Source organism: Aquarana catesbeiana, linkage group LG02, assembly GCF_042186555.1.
Source record: "Aquarana catesbeiana isolate 2022-GZ linkage group LG02, ASM4218655v1, whole genome shotgun sequence".
In the NCBI taxonomy this organism is placed as follows: domain Eukaryota; kingdom Metazoa; phylum Chordata; class Amphibia; order Anura; family Ranidae; genus Aquarana; species Aquarana catesbeiana.
The window spans coordinates 805,542,057-805,558,964 of NC_133325.1; the positions used below are offsets into that span (position 1 = coordinate 805,542,057).

The 16,908-nt window shown below is 41.4% G+C and overlaps 1 protein-coding gene across 1 annotated transcript in view; it reads left to right on the plus strand.

Annotated features, from left to right (window-relative positions):
* The window catches only part of LOC141127795 (uncharacterized), a 69,504-nt gene that overhangs the window by 13,041 nt on the left and 39,555 nt on the right, over positions 1-16,908 (plus strand). Inside the window, 2 exon segments of the mRNA XM_073614575.1 lie at positions 1,332-1,577; positions 7,322-7,567. Of these exon segments, the coding sequence (XP_073470676.1) occupies positions 1,332-1,577; positions 7,322-7,567 (492 nt within the window).

A 16,908-nucleotide genomic window follows, 5' to 3' on the forward strand; every position in this document is an offset into this window, starting at 1 on the left:
TTCTGCATATATGCTGCTAAAAAGATTACTGAATGTTCTATATGTCAAATGCATAATATTGGAAAGTCAGTGCCCACTCCCATGAAGCATATTCCACATACTGAGGAGCCATTTTAAATTGTGCAAATTGACTTCTCGGATATGCCCCCTTGTGGTCGGTTTAAGTATCTTTTGGTTTGCATTGATCAATTTTCGGCGTGGCCAAAGGCGTGGCCCACGTCGAGAAATGATGCCAGAACTGTGGTGAAATGTTTGACGAGGGAATTGATCCCAAGGTTTGGTATAGGGTCAATAATTTCCTCAGACAGAGGTACACATTTTAATAATAAGCTCATGGCAGAAGTAGTGAGTATTTTGGGTATGAAACAGCAATTGCATACTCCTTACAGACCTCAGGCTAGTGGCCTGGTGGAACGCAATAATCAGACTTTGAAGAGATATTTGGCCAAAATAACTGCTAATGGACAAAGCACATGGGTAGAAGCGTTACCTATAGCCTTGGCAACCATTAGGACTACCCCTAAAGAGAAACATGGACTGTCATATTATTTGGGCGACCGCCTAAAAGACTACATTCATCTCTTGTGCAGCCAGAGACAGTGACTTTAATGAATGGACATTGCAAATTGGCAAATGTGTTTTCTGATACTTTTTCCAGAGCCAAAGCAGGACGACCTGTGGACACGAGTGAAGGAACTCATGGACTAAAGTCAGGAGATGTATATCAAGAATCACACACCCCGGACTACTTTGTCCCCTAAGTGGAAAGGACCATTTCAGGTCATTCTTGTGTCTCCCACTGCAGTGAAGCTGAAAGACTATAAGTATTGGGTGCATGGTTCACACTGTAAGAAGTCTGTGACTCCGAAAGAGAATATAAGCCGGTCTGCTGCTGGCAAGAATTGTTCTGTACCTTTACCTTCCAGGTCTCCTCCACTGACTCGTGCGTGAGCAAGAAGACTGCAGAATGAATCTCCTAGGGCCTAAGATGAATGCGAAGCTCTGGAGTGTTATCCTCTGCGGTGGAGTGGTGGTATGGATTACAGTCATGGCATATGAATGGACACACAAGGAAGAAAAGGGTAAGATACAAGACACTTTTCTTTTTAATGCTACTATAATGGAAGAAATGTCACAACGTGAACCAGTTTCAGATGCTGATCTGAGAGCACGGAGGGAAGCTGCACATGAGTATCATGCCAAGCTGGCAGAGCCTTTTCATAACTCTTTTGTAGCGATGCACATGCAAGCTACCAAGAAACTGAATATCACTGATTGCTGGATATGCACACATGCACCTATTTCTCATAAGACTTTCTCCTCTTTGTTAGGAATACCTAGCACTCTAACTGAAATAGAGGACAATGCACATTTTGGTGATGTTAGTAGAACAATGATTGACAGAGTCATTTCACTCCTACTAGTCACAAATGCTCCATTGAGAAAACCAGCTGTCTGCATTACCTTTACTCGGACCTATACACCTGAATTGCTTTCCCAGGGTTACCAGGATACTACCCGATTGATTGGGAACTCCAACTGCATGGATAATGCCGATATCAAGTGCTGGTTTGATGGTAAGGATTTTGTGTGGAGTACTGACAGATATCAGGAATTACATGATTACACACATCGTCAACATTCCCGGCAGAATAATATGAAGCTATTGATGTGCCTACAAGGATATAATTTCAATAAAGCTTGTGCTGCCCCACCAGGATATTACTTCATATGTGGAAAGAAAGCATATACTTGGGTTCCTCTGAATTCTAATGGGGTTTGTTACTTTGGTAGAGTCATACCTGCTACTTGGTATATGGAGGATAATGACTTTCAAGAAACACAGCTCCACAAAATACCTATACACTTTCTTAAAAAAAAAAAAGACTTTGTGCACCTTGCTAAAAGGGATTTCACCGATCAGTCGGTTCCAGGAGAAGATGAAATCCCAGGAGGAAAAGAAGAAGAAGAAGACTCCGGGATTAATGTGAAAAATGACAATTCTCCTGATAGGCCTACATTTTATCCTAAGTCAGATGATAATTTCACAAGTATTGAATCCCATGACAGAGAGATTAAACCATTGTTTTCTATTCCTTGGGTAAATAGATGTTGCATTGAAAAGGCTTTCAGTTTCATCATTGATTTGGCAGACATGATGGATAACATTACTGCCTTGTATGATAGAAACTTTATAGCCCTTGCTATAGAATTAAAAATGATCAAAAAAGAGGTTTTGCAGCCCCGGCTGGTGCTGGATTATCTCACGGCCAGTCAAGGAGGAATATGCACCATAGTGGGAACTACTTGTTGTAACTACATCGGAAATGATACTAAGACTGAAGATGCCATCATTTCACATGTAGAAAAGGTACAACAAATGAAGGTTAAATTTCGTAAAGAACATACCGAAACTGCTTGAGTTGAAGGTAACTGGGAAAGCTGGCTTTCCTGGCTCAATCCTCTCAACTGGTTTTCTGGTATTGCAGGATGGTTTTGTGGAATTTTACATGGTATTTTATACATTGTAGGAATTATAGTCCTCATAATCCTAATAGTTAAATGTGCACCTATGTTATGCAAATGTTGTTTGAAAATAATCACACGTGCTGGTACTAATATTGGTTCTTCTGAGCCCTTAAGGTCTCGAGTCAGAACTGCTCATGAGATGGTGGTCCGTATACCTGAAGATCAACCTAAAGCAGTGGTTCTCAACTCCAGTCCTCAGGACCCACCAACAGGCCAGATTTTAAGTATTACCTTGGGGAGATGCAGGCTAGAATACTGCAATCACTGAGCAGCAAATTATATCACCTGTGATGTATTTCAGTTATCTTGCAAACCTGGCCTGTTAGTGGGTCCTGAAGACAGGAGTTGAGAACCACTGACCTAAAGATACAGAAGAAGCTTAAAAGGGATACCGAAAGAATTCTAAACACAGGAGGGGCTGTGAAGATATATGAAATATAGGAACCATATCTTTTTATATATCCAGGGTTCCCCTTCAATATAAAACTGTATTCTTGATAATTTTCATTTAACTTGTTTTTCTGTAAAATGTTTCTGAATTCTTTGGTATTGCAACACATGTGGCTGACCAGTTGACATTAAATGTTCTGCCAATGACCTGACACAATTCTCGGAATATGTGATAGGGAAAGATGTTGACATAAAAAGTCCCTGTCTAAAAGTCAACTTAACTTCTTTCCAAGTAATTGTTCCTACAATTATCTCTCCCTTCTGTCAAAACAACTTGTCATGTTGAAATATTTTGGGTTACAGTGACCCCTAAATGTTAGCCAAACCTGTGTTGAAATCCATTCCTATATCCCAAAGTAACACTACGGATGCGAGTTCCTGGGGATGGGGGGCCCACCTCAGCAACGCAGTGGCACAAGGAAAGTGGTCCTCGAGGGAAGCAAGGGCTTCATCCAATCAGAGAGAGCTGCTAGCAGTTCAGAGAGCCTTGCAGTCATTTCAGACGGAAATCAAGGGTCACAATCTCCAAATTCTATCTGACAATATCGCGACAGTCGCGTACCTCAACAAACAGGGAGGCACGAGGAGCCAGATACTTCAATCTATTGCACAGGAGATTTTATCATGGGCAGAAGGGAATTTAGCTTCAATTACAGCAGTGCACCTGAAGGGGACACAAAATTGTCTGGCAGATTATCTCAGCCGCCACCGGATAGATCGAGACAACTGGTCTCTTCATCGCAAAGTCTTTTGCGGATCTCACCAACAGATGGGGATGTCCCGAAACTGATCTGTTCGCAAATCAGAACAACCGCAAGACAGACAGATTTTAATATATTCTTAACATGCAGTAAAAGAGCTTTAAAGCACACTCTCACTGACCACTGGAGATGCAGGAGTCATGGATTCATTTATCCCCAAATTTCACAGGTAAAGCAATGATGATGTTGTAGTTCTTCTATAAAAGTTTCACTTAACTTGCTCTCCCCTCCTGGCAGTGACCCAACAGCCTTGCAGCCTTCTAATCCCTGATGTATGTGTGTTCTGGAAGTGAGAACAAAGTGCTAATAGCCCTAACTTGGATCACCTCAGTGTTTCTCCTGTGAACTTTAAAGATGAACTTCTCCATTATGCCTGCAACTAGCATTTCAGAAGGTGGCCAGCAATGGCAGCCCACACATTCTTCTAACGCTGGTTATACGTGGATCCAAATTTGGTTGGTTTAGCAGGGACCAGCCCAATTTTCATCCATCTTTGGTTGTTCTGGTTTGGGGAAGTTGATCTAATGAACAGGCTTGTTGGAAGATTGTTTTTCATCAGCACAGCGCTGATCAGTGTTTTCTATCAGCAGGGGAGTTCTTGCTGGTAGAATATACTAGGGATCCACCTCACTTGTGTGGATAGTTGAATCCAATCAGTTTTTGTTTTGATCAGTCCACTCACTGAGTTCCCTGCTGTTTGTAATGTAATAACCTGAATAAAGTTATTTTATCTCTGATGTCCTCTTTCCAGAAATATCAGCGCCGGGTAAAGTTTGGTTGTTGAGTGGTCTTCCATTCTGCCACCATGATCGAGGACATTGCTGGCCCTATCCAGTTTGAAGTCAGCATGGGAAATGATGGCAACAAATTTGACAGCACTGGCAAACCCCTGGTATCTACAACACAATATAGCTGGCCAATATATGATGGGATTTCTATTTTTCATATATACATTATATGTCTGCTCTGTGAGTGCACACACCCTTCAGGAACACTAGAAGTATATGGTCTCTCCTGGATACACATGGATTGGTTGGATCAGCAGAGACCAGACAAATCTTCATCTTTCTGTAGCCCTGCTTATTGGACAGAAGTTGATCAGTAGATCGACTTCAGTAGTACAGGACTGCTGGAAAATGTTACTTTTGACCAGTCGCTGCAGCTAATTGATAATGCTGATCAGAAGAGGAATTTCAACCATCAGAATACAAGAGCACAGAGGGGAGGATTTCTCCATTTCTCCTACCCGTTCTTCTCCAGAAGAATCAGGGTCAGACATAGAGCCCAGGGATAGAGAATCCACATGGGGCTCAAGGTTTAAGTTATCTTTAGAGGATGTTGATGACTTATTAAAGGCTATCTATACTACACTTGAATTGAAAGAGGAGGAGGTACAATTATCCAAACATGATCTTATGTAAAAGGGTTTGCATAAGAAGAAGTCTAGAGTTTTCCAGTACATAGTTCCTTGATTGATACTATCAAACTGGTGTGGGAAAATCCAGAGAGAAAACCTTTCTTTTTTGCTAACCTAAAAAGGAGGTTTCCTTTTGATGAGGACACAGCGCAGCCGTGGAACAAAAATCCTAAGTTGGACGCACCTCCTTCAAAGGTTTAAAAAAACTCAGACCTAGCGTTTGACGATATGGGCACGCTTAAGGACCCGATGGACAAAAGAGGGGATATCCTTCTCCACAGAGCCTGGGATTCAGCTGTTGGGAATCTTAAACCAGCTCTGGCCTGCACATGTGTAGGTATAGTGCATAGTTTTGCACAACTGTGGCAAGAAAGGGGTTATTTAACAGCAGCAGGAACTCCTATACAGCATAAAGAGTTAATTGTTAGACTATTGGCAGTAGTCCAGCTGCCTCTTAAAGTTGCAGTAATTAAATGTAAAGCACATACCAGGGCAGATGATAGCATATCACTTGGAAATGCTTTGGCTGATAGGTATGCTAAAGATGTAATACATTCTTATGAGCCAATTACAGTGCTTCCAACATTCCTGCTCACAGATCTTCAAGTGGATCTGGATATTGTATCAGCTCTACAGGCAAGCTCGCCTCATACGTCCTTTTGGACCACAAAGGGAGCTGTTTGTGGAGCAGATGGTATGTGGAAACTAAAACACAGACTGGTTGCTCCTCCAACATTATTTCCTTCTTTGTTTGCTTTGAGCCATGGGCCTTGACATGTCTCAACAGGAGGGATGTGTCAGGTGGTAGCCAGAGATTGGTGGGCTCCAGGTTTTTCTGCATATATGCTGCTAAAAAGATTACTGAATGTTCTATATGTCAAATGCATAATATTGGAAAGTCAGTGCCCACTCCCATGAAGCATATTCCACATACTGAGGAGCCATTTTAAATTGTGCAAATTGACTTCTCGGATATGCCCCCTTGTGGTCGGTTTAAGTATCTTTTGGTTTGCATTGATCAATTTTCGGCGTGGCCAAAGGCGTGGCCCACGTCGAGAAATGATGCCAGAACTGTGGTGAAATGTTTGACGAGGGAATTGATCCCAAGGTTTGGTATAGGGTCAATAATTTCCTCAGACAGAGGTACACATTTTAATAATAAGCTCATGGCAGAAGTAGTGAGTATTTTGGGTATGAAACAGCAATTGCATACTCCTTACAGACCTCAGGCTAGTGGCCTGGTGGAACGCAATAATCAGACTTTGAAGAGATATTTGGCCAAAATAACTGCTAATGGACAAAGCACATGGGTAGAAGCGTTACCTATAGCCTTGGCAACCATTAGGACTACCCCTAAAGAGAAACATGGACTGTCATATTATTTGGGCGACCGCCTAAAAGACTACATTCATCTCTTGTGCAGCCAGAGACAGTGACTTTAATGAATGGACATTGCAAATTGGCAAATGTGTTTTCTGATACTTTTTCCAGAGCCAAAGCAGGACGACCTGTGGACACGAGTGAAGGAACTCATGGACTAAAGTCAGGAGATGTATATCAAGAATCACACACCCCGGACTACTTTGTCCCCTAAGTGGAAAGGACCATTTCAGGTCATTCTTGTGTCTCCCACTGCAGTGAAGCTGAAAGACTATAAGTATTGGGTGCATGGTTCACACTGTAAGAAGTCTGTGACTCCGAAAGAGAATATAAGCCGGTCTGCTGCTGGCAAGAATTGTTCTGTACCTTTACCTTCCAGGTCTCCTCCACTGACTCGTGCGTGAGCAAGAAGACTGCAGAATGAATCTCCTAGGGCCTAAGATGAATGCGAAGCTCTGGAGTGTTATCCTCTGCGGTGGAGTGGTGGTATGGATTACAGTCATGGCATATGAATGGACACACAAGGAAGAAAAGGGTAAGATACAAGACACTTTTCTTTTTAATGCTACTATAATGGAAGAAATGTCACAACGTGAACCAGTTTCAGATGCTGATCTGAGAGCACGGAGGGAAGCTGCACATGAGTATCATGCCAAGCTGGCAGAGCCTTTTCATAACTCTTTTGTAGCGATGCACATGCAAGCTACCAAGAAACTGAATATCACTGATTGCTGGATATGCACACATGCACCTATTTCTCATAAGACTTTCTCCTCTTTGTTAGGAATACCTAGCACTCTAACTGAAATAGAGGACAATGCACATTTTGGTGATGTTAGTAGAACAATGATTGACAGAGTCATTTCACTCCTACTAGTCACAAATGCTCCATTGAGAAAACCAGCTGTCTGCATTACCTTTACTCGGACCTATACACCTGAATTGCTTTCCCAGGGTTACCAGGATACTACCCGATTGATTGGGAACTCCAACTGCATGGATAATGCCGATATCAAGTGCTGGTTTGATGGTAAGGATTTTGTGTGGAGTACTGACAGATATCAGGAATTACATGATTACACACATCGTCAACATTCCCGGCAGAATAATATGAAGCTATTGATGTGCCTACAAGGATATAATTTCAATAAAGCTTGTGCTGCCCCACCAGGATATTACTTCATATGTGGAAAGAAAGCATATACTTGGGTTCCTCTGAATTCTAATGGGGTTTGTTACTTTGGTAGAGTCATACCTGCTACTTGGTATATGGAGGATAATGACTTTCAAGAAACACAGCTCCACAAAATACCTATACACTTTCTTAAAAAAAAAAAAGACTTTGTGCACCTTGCTAAAAGGGATTTCACCGATCAGTCGGTTCCAGGAGAAGATGAAATCCCAGGAGGAAAAGAAGAAGAAGAAGACTCCGGGATTAATGTGAAAAATGACAATTCTCCTGATAGGCCTACATTTTATCCTAAGTCAGATGATAATTTCACAAGTATTGAATCCCATGACAGAGAGATTAAACCATTGTTTTCTATTCCTTGGGTAAATAGATGTTGCATTGAAAAGGCTTTCAGTTTCATCATTGATTTGGCAGACATGATGGATAACATTACTGCCTTGTATGATAGAAACTTTATAGCCCTTGCTATAGAATTAAAAATGATCAAAAAAGAGGTTTTGCAGCCCCGGCTGGTGCTGGATTATCTCACGGCCAGTCAAGGAGGAATATGCACCATAGTGGGAACTACTTGTTGTAACTACATCGGAAATGATACTAAGACTGAAGATGCCATCATTTCACATGTAGAAAAGGTACAACAAATGAAGGTTAAATTTCGTAAAGAACATACCGAAACTGCTTGAGTTGAAGGTAACTGGGAAAGCTGGCTTTCCTGGCTCAATCCTCTCAACTGGTTTTCTGGTATTGCAGGATGGTTTTGTGGAATTTTACATGGTATTTTATACATTGTAGGAATTATAGTCCTCATAATCCTAATAGTTAAATGTGCACCTATGTTATGCAAATGTTGTTTGAAAATAATCACACGTGCTGGTACTAATATTGGTTCTTCTGAGCCCTTAAGGTCTCGAGTCAGAACTGCTCATGAGATGGTGGTCCGTATACCTGAAGATCAACCTAAAGCAGTGGTTCTCAACTCCAGTCCTCAGGACCCACCAACAGGCCAGATTTTAAGTATTACCTTGGGGAGATGCAGGCTAGAATACTGCAATCACTGAGCAGCAAATTATATCACCTGTGATGTATTTCAGTTATCTTGCAAACCTGGCCTGTTAGTGGGTCCTGAAGACAGGAGTTGAGAACCACTGACCTAAAGATACAGAAGAAGCTTAAAAGGGATACCGAAAGAATTCTAAACACAGGAGGGGCTGTGAAGATATATGAAATATAGGAACCATATCTTTTTATATATCCAGGGTTCCCCTTCAATATAAAACTGTATTCTTGATAATTTTCATTTAACTTGTTTTTCTGTAAAATGTTTCTGAATTCTTTGGTATTGCAACACATGTGGCTGACCAGTTGACATTAAATGTTCTGCCAATGACCTGACACAATTCTCGGAATATGTGATAGGGAAAGATGTTGACATAAAAAGTCCCTGTCTAAAAGTCAACTTAACTTCTTTCCAAGTAATTGTTCCTACAATTATCTCTCCCTTCTGTCAAAACAACTTGTCATGTTGAAATATTTTGGGTTACAGTGACCCCTAAATGTTAGCCAAACCTGTGTTGAAATCCATTCCTATATCCCAAAGTAACACTACGGATGCGAGTTCCTGGGGATGGGGGGCCCACCTCAGCAACGCAGTGGCACAAGGAAAGTGGTCCTCGAGGGAAGCAAGGGCTTCATCCAATCAGAGAGAGCTGCTAGCAGTTCAGAGAGCCTTGCAGTCATTTCAGACGGAAATCAAGGGTCACAATCTCCAAATTCTATCTGACAATATCGCGACAGTCGCGTACCTCAACAAACAGGGAGGCACGAGGAGCCAGATACTTCAATCTATTGCACAGGAGATTTTATCATGGGCAGAAGGGAATTTAGCTTCAATTACAGCAGTGCACCTGAAGGGGACACAAAATTGTCTGGCAGATTATCTCAGCCGCCACCGGATAGATCGAGACAACTGGTCTCTTCATCGCAAAGTCTTTTGCGGATCTCACCAACAGATGGGGATGTCCCGAAACTGATCTGTTCGCAAATCAGAACAACCGCAAGACAGACAGATTTTAATATATTCTTAACATGCAGTAAAAGAGCTTTAAAGCACACTCTCACTGACCACTGGAGATGCAGGAGTCATGGATTCATTTATCCCCAAATTTCACAGGTAAAGCAATGATGATGTTGTAGTTCTTCTATAAAAGTTTCACTTAACTTGCTCTCCCCTCCTGGCAGTGACCCAACAGCCTTGCAGCCTTCTAATCCCTGATGTATGTGTGTTCTGGAAGTGAGAACAAAGTGCTAATAGCCCTAACTTGGATCACCTCAGTGTTTCTCCTGTGAACTTTAAAGATGAACTTCTCCATTATGCCTGCAACTAGCATTTCAGAAGGTGGCCAGCAATGGCAGCCCACACATTCTTCTAACGCTGGTTATACGTGGATCCAAATTTGGTTGGTTTAGCAGGGACCAGCCCAATTTTCATCCATCTTTGGTTGTTCTGGTTTGGGGAAGTTGATCTAATGAACAGGCTTGTTGGAAGATTGTTTTTCATCAGCACAGCGCTGATCAGTGTTTTCTATCAGCAGGGGAGTTCTTGCTGGTAGAATATACTAGGGATCCACCTCACTTGTGTGGATAGTTGAATCCAATCAGTTTTTGTTTTGATCAGTCCACTCACTGAGTTCCCTGCTGTTTGTAATGTAATAACCTGAATAAAGTTATTTTATCTCTGATGTCCTCTTTCCAGAAATATCAGCGCCGGGTAAAGTTTGGTTGTTGAGTGGTCTTCCATTCTGCCACCATGATCGAGGACATTGCTGGCCCTATCCAGTTTGAAGTCAGCATGGGAAATGATGGCAACAAATTTGACAGCACTGGCAAACCCCTGGTATCTACAACACAATATAGCTGGCCAATATATGATGGTATTTCTATTTTTCATATATACATTATATGTCTGCTCTGTGAGTGCACACACCCTTCAGGAACACTAGAAGTATATGGTCTCTCCTGGATACACATGGATTGGTTGGATCAGCAGAGACCAGACAAATCTTCATCTTTCTGTAGCCCTGCTTATTGGACAGAAGTTGATCAGTAGATCGACTTCAGTAGTACAGGACTGCTGGAAAATGTTACTTTTGACCAGTCGCTGCAGCTAATTGATAATGCTGATCAGAAGAGGAATTTCAACCATCAGAATACAATAGCACAGAGTGGAGAATTTCTCCATTTCTCCTACCCGTTCTTCTCCAGAAGAATCAGGGTCAGACATAGAGCCCAGGGATAGAGAATCCACATGGGGCTCAAGGTTTAAGTTATCTTTAGAGGATGTTGATGACTTATTAAAGGCTATCTATACTACACTTGAATTGAAAGAGGAGGAGGTACAATTATCCAAACATGATCTTATGTAAAAGGGTTTGCATAAGAAGAAGTCTAGAGTTTTCCAGTACATAGTTCCTTGATTGATACTATCAAACTGGTGTGGGAAAATCCAGAGAGAAAACCTTTCTTTTTTGCTAACCTAAAAAGGAGGTTTCCTTTTGATGAGGACACAGCGCAGCCGTGGAACAAAAATCCTAAGTTGGACGCACCTCCTTCAAAGGTTTAAAAAAACTCAGACCTAGCGTTTGACGATATGGGCACGCTTAAAGACCCGATGGACAAAAGAGGGGATATCCTTCTCCACAGAGCCTGGGATTCAGCTGTTGGGAATCTTAAACCAGCTCTGGCCTGCACATGTGTAGCCAGAAATCTGGAAGTATGGTGGACACAAATTCAAACACATTTGTTGGCAGGTACCTCTAGAGAGCAAATTTTGAAGTCTTTCCCTCTCCTTTTTCATGTAGTGGGATTTTTGGCTGATTCTTCCGCAGAGTCGGTAAGAATGACAGCCAGGACTTCGGCCTTAGTGAATTCGGCCAGGAGAAGCCTATGGCTTAAAACCTGGTCAGGTGATTCAGCCTCAAAGTTGCGCCTTTGTGGGCTTCCCCTTACGGGTGATCATCTTTTTGGCCCAGGACTGCAAGAGGCACTGGAATGCGCAGCCGATAGGAAAAAGGCTTTTCCAGAGAAAAAGAAAAACCCGACAGCCAGAACGTTTTTTCGTGGCCAAGGTAGGCAGCAAGGTCCTAGAGAAAAGGACAACAGGCCCAAAAAACATTAGACAGGGCACAAAGGCAGAGGTAAAGGGGGGTCTTGTTTAATCCTCCTCAACAACCCGCCAAGCCACAGTGACTCGTGTCCCACAGTGGGAGGAAGACTGAGGGCCTTTCTCCCACAATGGGCAGCAGTCACTTCAAGTCCCTTCATTCTGGACCATCCTGGATCAAAAATAGGTTAATGGAAGGCTGGTGGCCCTGTTGTTTCATTAAAGATTGTGAAGAAATTTTAGCAGTAAGTGTACTCATGGATTCCATTTGCAGTACCATAAGAGCATTCTCTAATTGTTCTACATACAGAGATGGTGTCAGTGGGCTTTTGTTTACTTCATGTAGGAGGTGGGGACCTTCGATTAGAAGCTCCTTGAGGGCGGGGACTGATGGGATTATACTATGTGTGGTGCTGTGTAAATTGTGGGCACCATATAAATCCCTGTGATAGATAAATATACAAGCAGGACGCAGCGTTATGTGAAATGTCATCAACCTCTTTTCATTTCCCCCCAAAAAAAACTGGAGATGACCCTGGAGATCCACTTCTTCTCCCAATATACTTTCCTGTACCCCACTCCTATGATTGGTGGTTTTCTTGCAGATTAATTATTAGAAGGTAGAAATAATAAAATGTCGTTGTGATTTGACAACTCACAGTTCAGTGGATAATAAAATTATTTTTCTTTTCTTGTCTAGGTTCTCTCGAAATTACGTTATGTAACGTATAAACACCCGAATCGACCTTTGGCTCTTTATTTAAAAATAAACTAATCAAAGGCTGGTGGCCCTGTTACGCCAACAAAGATGGTGAAGAAATTTTAGCAGTAAGTGAACTCATGGATTCCATTTGAAGTACCATAAGAGCATTCTCTAATTGTTCTACATACAGAGATGGTGTCAGTGGGCTTTTGTTTACTTCATGTATTAGGTGGGGACCTTCGATTGGAAGCTCCTTAAGGGCGGGGACTGATGGGACTATACTATGTGTGGCGCTGTGTAAATTGTGGGCACCATATAAATCCCTGTGATAGATAAATATAGAAGCAGGACGCAGCATTATGTGAAATGTCATCAACCTCTTTTCATTGCCCCAAAGAGAAAACTGGAGATGACCCTGGAGATCCACTTCTTCTCCCAATATACTTTCCTGTACCCCACTCCTATGATTAGTGGTTTTCTCGCAGATTAATTATTAGAAGGTAGAAACAATAAAATGTCGTTGTGATTTGACAACTCACAGTTCAGTGGATAATAAAATTATTTTTCTTTTCTTGTCTAGGTTCTCTCGAAATTACGTTATGTAACGTAGAAACGCCCGAATCGACCTTTGGCTCTTTATTTAAAAATAAACTAATCAAAGGCTGGTGGCCCTGTTACGCCAACAAAGATGGTGAAGACATTTTGGCAGTAAGTGTACTCATGGATTCCATTTGCAGTACCATAAGAGCATTCTCTAATTGTTCTACATACTGAGATGGTGTCAGTGGGCTTTTGTTTACTTCATGTATGAGGTGGGGACCTTCGATTGGAAGCTCCTTGAGGGCGGGGACTGATGGGACTATACTATGTGTGGCGCTGTGTAAATTGTGGGCACCATATTAATCTCTGTGATAGATAAATATAGAAGCAGGACGCAGCATTATGTGAAATGTCATCAACCTCTTTTCATTGCCCCAAAGAGAAAACTGGAGATGACCCTGGAGATCCACTTCTTTTCCCAATATACTTTCCTGTACCCCACTCCTATGATTGGTGGTTTTCTCGCAAATTAATTATTAGAAGGTAGAAACAATAAAATGTCGTTGTGATTTGACAACTCACAGTTCAGTGGATAATAAAATTATTTTTCTTTTCTTGTCTAGGTTCTCTCGAACTTACGTTAGGCAAAATAACTATTCCCGAAAAATCGGCCTTCAGAACAATGTTCACGCAAAGATTGCAAGTTGTCTGTTTATTCAAAAATAAATTAATGGAAGGCTGGTGGCCCTGTTGTTCCATTAAAGATGGTGAAGACATTTTGGCAGTAAGTGTACTCATGGATTCCATTTGCAGTACCATAAGAGCATTCTCTAACTGTTCTACATACAGAGAGATGGTGTCAGTGGGCTTTTGTTTACTTCATGTATGAGGTGGGGACCTTCCATTGGAAGCTCCTTGAGGGCGGGGACTGATGGGACTATACTATGTGTGGCGCTGTGTAAATAATGGGCACCATATAAAACCCTGTGATAGATAAATATACAAGCAGGATGCAGCGTTATGTGAAATGTCATCAACCTCTTTTCATTTCCCCAAAGAGAAAACTGGAGATGACCCTGGAGATCCACTACTTCTCCCAATATACTTTCCTGTACCCCACTCCTATGATTGGTGGTTTTCTTGCAGATTAATTATTAGAAGGTAGAAACAATAAAATGTCGTTGTGATTTGACAACTCACAATTCAGTGGATAATAAAATTATTTTTCTTTTCTTGTCTAGGTTCTCTCGAAATTACGTTATGTAATGTAGAAACGCCCGAATCGACCTTTGGCTCTTTATTTAAAAATAAACTAATCAAAGGCTGGTGGCCCTGTTACGCCAACAAAGATGGTGAAGACATTTTGGCAGTAAGTGTACTCATGGATTCCATTTGCAGTACCATAAGAGCATTCTCTAATTGTTCTACACACAGAGATGGTGTCAGTGGGCTTTTGTTTACTTCATGTATGAGGTGGGGACCTTCGATTGGAAGCTCCTTGAGGGCGGGGACTGATGGGACTATACTATGTGTGGCGTTGTGTAAATTGTGGGCACCATATTAATCTCTGTGATAGATAAATATAGAAGCAGGACGCAGCATTATGTGAAATGTCATCAACCTCTTTTCATTGCCCCAAAGAGAAAACTGGAGATGACCCTGGAGATCCACTTCTTTTCCCAATATACTTTCCTGTACCCCACTCCTATGATTGGTGGTTTTCTCGCAAATTAATTATTAGAAGGTAGAAACAATAAAATGTCGTTGTGATTTGACAACTCACAGTTCAGTGGATAATAAAATTATTTTTCTTTTCTTGTCTAGGTTCTCTCGAACTTACGTTAGGCAAAATAACTATTCCCGAAAAATCGGCCTTCAGAACAATGTTCACGCAAAGATTGCAAGTTGTCTGTTTATTCAAAAATAAATTAATGGAAGGCTGGTGGCCCTGTTGTTCCATTAAAGATGGTGAAGACATTTTGGCAGTAAGTGTACTCATGGATTCCATTTGCAGTACCATAAGAGCATTCTCTAACTGTTCTACATACAGAGAGATGGTGTCAGTGGGCTTTTGTTTACTTCATGTATGAGGTGGGGACCTTCCATTGGAAGCTCCTTGAGGGCGGGGACTGATGGGACTATACTATGTGTGGCGCTGTGTAAATAATGGGCACCATATAAAACCCTGTGATAGATAAATATACAAGGAGGATGCAGCGTTATGTGAAATGTCATCAACCTCTTTTCATTTCCCCAAAGAGAAAACTGGAGATGACCCTGGAGATCCACTACTTCTCCCAATATACTTTCCTGTACCCCACTCCTATGATTGGTGGTTTTCTTGCAGATTAATTATTAGAAGGTAGAAACAATAAAATGTCGTTGTGATTTGACAACTCACAATTCAGTGGATAATAAAATTATTTTTCTTTTCTTGTCTAGGTTCTCTCGAAATTACGTTATGTAATGTAGAAACGCCCGAATCGACCTTTGGCTCTTTATTTAAAAATAAACTAATCAAAGGCTGGTGGCCCTGTTACGCCAACAAAGATGGTGAAGACATTTTGGCAGTAAGTGTACTCATGGATTCCATTTGCAGTACCATAAGAGCATTCTCTAATTGTTCTACACACAGAGATGGTGTCAGTGGGCTTTTGTTTACTTCATGTATGAGGTGGGGACCTTCGATTGGAAGCTCCTTGAGGGCGGGGACTGATGGGACTATACTATGTGTGGCGCTGTGTAAATTGTGGGCACCATATAAATCCCTGTGATAGATAAATATAGAAGCAGGACGCAGCGTTATGTGAAATGTCATCAACCTCTTCATTTCCCCAAAGAGAAAACTGGAGATGACCCTGGAGATCCACTTCTTTTCCCAATATACTTTCCTGTACCCCACTGCTATGATTGGTGGTTTTCTTGCAGATTAATTATTAGAAGGTAGAAACAATAAAATGTCGTTGTGATTTGCCAACTCACAGTTCAGTGGATAATAAAATTATTTTTCTTTTCTTGTTTAGGTTCTCTCGAACTTAAGTTAGGCAAAATAACTATTCCCAAAAAATCGGCCTTCAGAACAATGTTCATGCAAAGATTGCAAGTTGGCTGTTTATTCAAAAATAGGTTAATGGAAGGCTGGTGGCCCTGTTGTTCCATTAAAGATTGTGAAGACATTTTGGCAGTAAGTGTACTCATGGATTCCATTTGCAGTACCATAAGAGCATTCTCTAATTGTTCTACATACAGAGATGGTGTTAGTGGGCTTTTGTTTACTTCATGTATTAGGTGGGGACCTTCGATTGAAGCTCCTTGAGGGCGGGGACTGATGGGATTATACTATGTGTGGTGCTGTGTAAATTGTGGGCACCATATAAATCCCTGTGATAGATAAATATACAAGCAGGACGCAGCGTTATGTGTAATGTCATCAACCTCTTTTCATCTCCCCCCAAAAAAAACTGGAGATGACCCTGGAGATCCACTTCTTCTCCCAATATACTTTCCTGTACCCCACTCCTATGATTGGTGGTTTTCTTGCAGATTAATTATTAGAAGGTAGAAATAATAAAATGTCGTTGTGATTTGACAACTCACAGTTCAGTGGATAATAAAATTATTTTTCTTTTCTTGTCTAGGTTCTCTCGAAATTACGTTATGTAACGTAGAAACACCCGAATCGACCTTTGGCTCTTTATTTAAAAATAAACTAATCAAAGGCTGGTGGCCCTGTTACGCCAACAAAGATGGTGAAGAAATTTTAGCAGTAAGTGAACT